General features: G+C 38.9%; 1 protein-coding gene across 1 annotated transcript; it reads left to right on the top strand.

The window, feature by feature from the left end:
* Positions 1–359: 359 nt before the first annotated feature.
* On the top strand, positions 360–6,404 carry tmem41b (transmembrane protein 41B). Its single transcript, XM_070910493.1, has 7 exons — positions 360–456; positions 2,284–2,401; positions 3,802–3,930; positions 4,579–4,672; positions 5,466–5,570; positions 6,013–6,151; positions 6,235–6,404. The coding sequence occupies exons 1-7, from the start codon at positions 360–362 to the stop codon at positions 6,402–6,404; spliced, it is 852 nt and encodes a 283-aa protein (XP_070766594.1).
* The last annotated feature ends 359 nt before the right edge of the window (positions 6,405–6,763 follow it).

Here is a 6,763-nt window from a genome sequence, read left to right as displayed (position 1 = left end):
TGTACTCAAGTACAGTACTTGAGGAAATGCAGGCCGACTTAGTTACATATTACTGCATACAAGTAGGTGAAAAAATAGGAGTATATATTTAAATTGTCAGTGTCAAAGCAATAGGAAACGTGTAACTGTCCAGATAACGGTTCATTGTGGACTTCATTGTGGACTTCACTGTGGAGACACCGTGTCACTGCTGGGGGCGCTGTTGGGGATGGTACAGGGTTTTGCTGCTGGATGTGAAGGTAGAAGGTCAGCCTGTGTAACGTGTCAGCAGGCTGTCACCACACCGGTGTCACCCCACCCGCCGGCTGTTGCTGTAACACACATCGGCACCTTAGCTGACCTCAACGTTATCTCAGAAAATGGCCAAAAAGCGGAGAGAAAGACGAGAGACCGACGGTTTGTCCTCGGCACAGGAGGAGGTGAAGGCGAATGCTTACGACTCACATGTACTGAAAGGTGGGTTTCTGGCTGTGGTGGTTAACTGTTAACCTGAACGAAGAGCAAAGCAGAGGAAAGCAAACACTTCTAGGTGATACAGATAGAGCAATATAACGACATGGCAACGTCGTTTCTGCTTTGAGGTCAGTGCCGATTGCAGAACAGGAGCTAATGTTAGCCGGAGTCTGGTTGTTGTAACTGCCAGCTAGCGAAAATTAGCCGACTGCGACTTCGATGGCTAGCTTAGTAACGCCATAGCTAATGAAAAACATAACGCTGACGTGTTGAAGTAGCTAAAATACACCCCAAACCCTGTTACTGAGCGTCAGTAGAATAGTGAATATGATTTAAGTACCCTGTATGTTAAAACGAGGGCAAAATCTTAAACCTTTTTTTTAATGTTTTTATTAGCTAGCTAGATGTTAAATCATAACAGACTGTCCAACGACCAGTGGTGGGGGGGAGTATTCAGATCCTCTAACCAGGTACAATGGTCACCAGGAGTGACAATACAACACTGTAAAATAATGCAATATACTGAAAGTATCAAAAATATATGCACTCAATGCTGAAAAGGTCCTTTGATTGTTATGACGCTATTGTGTAATACATTATTAGATTATTATACCTGATTCATTCGTGTGTTAGAAGAATTTTACACTAATAGTTGCTAATTAGAACAATTTAAAAAATCTCAATTTGTAAAGTAACTAGTAACTACAGCTGTCAGATAAATGTAGTGCAGTAAAAAGTACAATATGTCCCTCTGAAATGTAGTGGAATATAGGTATAAAGTGACATGAACAGGAAATATTCAAGTAAAGTACAAGTACCTTAAAACTGTACTTACTTGTGTAAATGTACTTAATTTACATTCCACCACTTCCGATGACATGCCTGCCAAAAGTGACCAAGGTTAACAGACATGACAGGAAATATTATAATTAAAATGTTCATTCAGGGATATAAACACAAACAAAACCCAAAAACAAAACTGTATGATAGATGTAAGATGTATGTAAGATATCATTCCATTAATCAGAGGCACAAAGCTAAACCTCCATCATCACCATCTGTACACAAATGTCCTACCAAAGCCCATTTACAGCTGAATATCTCTATATAGTCCACAGTGTGATATTAGGTTTATTCAACCCTGCAGCAAGCGGCCACCATTCCCTGCAAAACCTGCACCGGTCTTGTGTTGAAGTCTGTTTCCCCTAGAATTATACTATTTCTTGTCAGCCAAATGGCCAGCTTAGTCACCCCAGATAAGCAAAATACCAGAACTTATACATCCTTCATTCTGACTGAATATTGTGGACCAATAAGAAATAAATGAAATAAAAAAAAATGTTTTCCCGACCCCTGAAACCATGACTTCAAAAATGAAATATTTTGTATCTGAGCAGATGGGTTAATAACATAAAAAATTTATTGCGTCCTCATAATCACTATCACGATTTAAACATTTTGACCTGTAACCAATTGCATCAGTTGCAGAACTGTTGTTTGTACTTTGAAGCCAAAAGTGAAATCAAGATCTAAATTTGGTGACACAACAACAAAAAAAAACCCAACCAAAAACCTGTATACCCTCAATTCTTTAGCTGACAGTGGAAATTAACAGACGTCACAGTTGTCTCTTTCCATACAGTGTTTATTGAAAACATGACTTAGAAACAGCAAGAGTCTGTCTCAAGGGGGAGACTCGGTTCCCTGTAGGGGCTTGAACAAGTGATGCAAAACTCATAAGCAAATTACACAAGGCTCCCTGGTAGTTAGTCTGTTTTTATTGGAAACACTTCATTTATTTGGTAAATAACTTATTCTCTTTCCCCACAGAAGCTCAGCATACTGCAGGGGGCTCAGCACGCATGTCTCTCCTGATTCTGGTGTCTATCTTCACCTGCGCTGCCTCTGTCATGTATCTGGTCTACAGGAACTTCCCAGAGCTGCCTGAGTAAGTTGCTTAATGGATTATTAAACTTGGTTGAATGTGGTCGGGGACTATGTCTGTCTCTGGAAATTAAAACTTATTTTGTATTCACAAATAATACTGTTAGTTCTTATTTTAAATTAAACAAATCAAACAACAAAAGGATTTGCACATAGTGCAGTGGGTTTGGGGTTTGTGGATGGTTTGCTTGTTTCAATATCAACAACAGTTATGAAACTGGGACCTGTAATTTTTACTGTCATGAAACCAAAATTAAGTGTATTTTGTCATATTCACTCGCGGCAAGGCCGGAAAAGCCAACTGAGTGATGAGTGGTAATAATGGGATTTGGTTATAGTTCTGTACTAAATGCAAGACATTATTTTGTTGATGTTTTTGACCAAGGTAAAGGTTGTTCTAACACCGTTTAGTACTACATACAGTAAGTAACGTTTGTTTACAGGGAAAAACAACAGTTACAAAGTCCTCCACTCTGAGGACCTGAGGTTTCCGGTTGTATGAGGCGACAGGTACAATTTTTTTTGTGGAGAAGGGCCTGACTGCGTATGTCACATATTGTCTGTAAAAAAAAAAAAAAAAAAAAGAAAGTAAATCCTAAAGTTAACAGGTCACCAAACAAAGAGCCTAGCACCGGTGCAGTGTTGGATCTACATAATGTTGTTGTTAGGAGTCTTGCGACAGACGTCTGGACTAGTCAAGCTGAGTCAAGCTAGTGCAGACTTGCTGAGGCAGGTAAAGGCACCAAATGAGACATAACAATAGCAAAGGGGTGACTTTTCCCAAATCCTTAGGTTGCATGAGGTGCCAGAGTTTGTGTTTGTATGCTAAAAAAAAAGGTAAAACTGAGCTACTAATTTTGACATGATGCTCAAAATCCAGGAGTGACATTAGCATTTTGAGCAATCAAGTTTTGGTATATGCATGTAGCAGTGTCAATCATGGTTATGTTGGAGAAAATGTAAACATTTCTATTATTTTATTGCACTGACAAAAGCAGTTTTGAATTGTAAATGGGACTGAATGAGAGATATGGCAGCATGCAATTGCTGAAACAATAAATTATGTAATTTCACTACACAGAAAGAACAGGATTGGACGTATTAATCACTGGGATTTGCCAGCCATTAAAGGGTTCACTAAGAAACATAAGCATTTACAGTGATACTGAATGTTTAATTTGACCCATAAGAACCTCTCAAGGAGCACATCATTCTCACCCTTGTCAAATGCAGCACTGAATATCGCAGCACAAAGCAATCACCAAAGTCTCTGCTTACTGTATATATAGAAGCCAGATTGAAAATTGTCAAAAAAGGTTGTATTGTCATTAAACAAACAAAAAAAGGTTTGTGTGAAATATGTATGACTGAAGATTTGAATTTCATTGTTTGTTTGTTTTTCAGTGATGAAATGGAGAAAATCAAGATCCCTAAAGACATGGAAGATGCCAAAGCTTTGGGAACTGTGCTGTCCAAATACAAAGACACGTACTACAGCCAAGTGTTGGTGGCCTACTTCGCGACATATGTTTTGTATCCTTAAAGAAAACATATGCACCTTTTTGGAAAAATATATCTTTGTTTATACTTTGCTTCCTATTGAGAATGTTTTCAGAAATTCAGGCCTTCAGAGATGAATCTTAGTTGCAGTGATCATTTGTAGCAACAATTCAATTGATTTGTTTTTAACTGAGGTTAGAATTTTACCAACTCTTCTGAGATTGGCTGAGCAGATTTTAAGCCCCAAAAGATCAGCTTCAGCTTCCTGATCTTGGGATGCCACCATGAGAAACACTGACTACAGCTTCTTTCATGGAGTCTTCCGAGCAGCATTCCTGACAAAGTATCACCATGTTTCACCAGCAAATGTTTGACATTTTTGCTGGGCAAATCATCAGTTTAGTTGAACTTTCCATCAGGACTTACAGTAGGAAGACAAATCTGGTGTTGAACTAGCTGGAGAAATGCTAAACATTTCAGGGAAATGTTTTCATCCCTTCTGTGTGTTTCTTTCTTACTTAACATGGACAGTATCAAATCAAAGATTATATAGAAAGACCAGCAGGCTAGAGTGTTTAGAGGAATACACTTTTAATGTGTTTATTATTATTGTTAATTGATTTGATTTAACATGTGAGAAAACTGTTTTTGTTATGTCATTTACCTTGACGCTTTTGTCAGCCTCCAAACATTTGCAATCCCTGGATCTATCTTCCTCAGCATCCTGTCTGGATATCTTTACCCTTTCCCCTTGGCACTTTTCTTAGTCTGCTTGGTGAGTAAGGAAGGACAGTATGAAATGTCTGATTGAAAACAAATGTTGTATTGTATAATGAACAACGTGTGCATGGAAATAGTTTCCACGAGACACACTTAGGTATGTGAGGGTTTAGAGACACATCCTCTCTTTTGCAAGAATGGATTATGCCTCTTAGACATGCATTTTTCATACATTCATTTCAGTGAAGTCATGATTTAAAATTTGAATTTAAAGCAGGCAACAGTGCACAAACAGAGTCCATCTGTGATGTTCGAGTGAATTTTATTACAAACAAGATGTTGTGTGTGCAACATGTCATGTGGCCGTATTGCATCATAGTCAGTTGTGGCCACACTTTGTTGGTTTTTTTTTGTCTTCCCTTCTGCAATGGTTTTCTTCCTACGTGATTTTAATGTTGTTAAAAACATGGTAAGTGCAGAAGAAATTCTTTCTTCTTTATTTCTGAGGGACAGATACTAAAATGTGATGTTTTTACTGCGACAACCAGGAAGTGCAGTGGTTAATGTGTGTAAACATCAAGGCCCCCAGCCTCTTCTTTGTGACTATTTACTGTGTATTCAACATAACACTACACTGCTGCTGCTAAAATTTGAAATAGACCAGTCATGAAGATGGAGATGACGGTTGGATATGTTCTTTTGGTGTATTTGGAGAGCCTAAATGTTCTTAGTGGGCAGTTCAATCTCCAGAGTATGACAATCATTTTTATGGCAAGTTACCAAGATTGTGGTTGTCTTTTCCTTATCATATGCGTCAGTCAGTCATCATGTGTTTTGTGTGTTGGCAGTGCTCTGGCCTGGGTGCTTCTTTTTGCTACATGCTGTCATATCTGGTGGGCAGACCCATGGTCTACAAATATCTCACAGAAAGAGCACAGAAATGGTCCCAGCAGGTAAGAGCCTTAATAGGAAATGTACTGCGAATTGAAGGCATGTTTCTAAGAGAAATCGTCTGTTTGAGATGTTTTCTTTTGCATTAATCTTATATAATTACCATATTGTAAGGCACACCTGTGCAATCTAATGTATTACAAAACAAAAAAAAACAGTGAATCCTACCGTTGTGAAGCTTATATTGTTCAGTTTTTATTGACACTGTATGAATGCTGTTCATACATATCTCAGAATCTGGTAGGTTATCACATACAAGGAATTTGCTTTGGTATTATGGTGCATAACAATAAACATAGTAAGAGAAAATAAAAAATATTTTTTATGTTATCTGACAGTGTCTATAAAAAACTAAACAATATAAAGCTGTTGTGCCAACTAATAAACTGGTAATTCAGGGCATGTGACTTAAGAAACATTCTGCTCGTGACTTTCTGCTGGCAGGTTGACAAACACAGAGATCATTTAATCAATTACATCATCTTCCTGAGGATAACTCCCTTTCTTCCCAACTGGTTCATCAACATCACCTCACCTGTCATCAATGTGCCTTTGGGAGTTTTCTTCATCGGTACCTTTCTCGGTAAGACAGTCAATCCCTTCTGTTTTATTTTGGTAACATTTGTTGTCTCTGACTCACCTGTATTCAACCTGGCTGATCCGCAGGAGTAGCACCGCCATCCTTTGTAGCAATCAACGCAGGTACAACACTGTACAAACTGACCACAGCTGGCGAGGCCGTCTCCTGGAACTCTCTGGCCGTGCTCGGTGTACTGGCTGTGCTCTCGATCCTCCCTGTCTGCTTCCAGAAAAAGCTGCAGAAGAAACTAGAGTAGAACACCTCAGCACCTCACCTGCTGGCTGATCCCGATATCCTCCTCCCTCGGCTCAGGAACGTGCAGCTGCTCTGCCTCGGTCTCGTACACGGCTGCTGGGAGAATCTCTGACCACTGGCACAACAAGCACTCATTAACCACAAAAAGCATGCAGTGGTGAGTTGTTCCCGATGTTTAGTTAAGTATAAACTGGCCGCTGCTTGCACAAGTTTTTTTGGTTTCTGTGAATTATGTTGTTGATTGTGGCACATCTTGTAAATAAGAGAAATTGCGTTTTTTTTGTTTTTATTTAAGGAACTGTTCATTATTGTATGATTCTTGCCAGACGATTGAAGGTGCTACTTGTAGGATGTTGAAGT

This window comes from Enoplosus armatus, chromosome 1 (genome assembly GCF_043641665.1).
Source record: "Enoplosus armatus isolate fEnoArm2 chromosome 1, fEnoArm2.hap1, whole genome shotgun sequence".
In the NCBI taxonomy this organism is placed as follows: Eukaryota; Metazoa; Chordata; class Actinopteri; order Centrarchiformes; family Enoplosidae; genus Enoplosus; species Enoplosus armatus.
The sequence above is the reverse complement of the archived record's forward strand: the minus strand, read 5'-3'. Positions and strand labels throughout refer to the sequence as shown.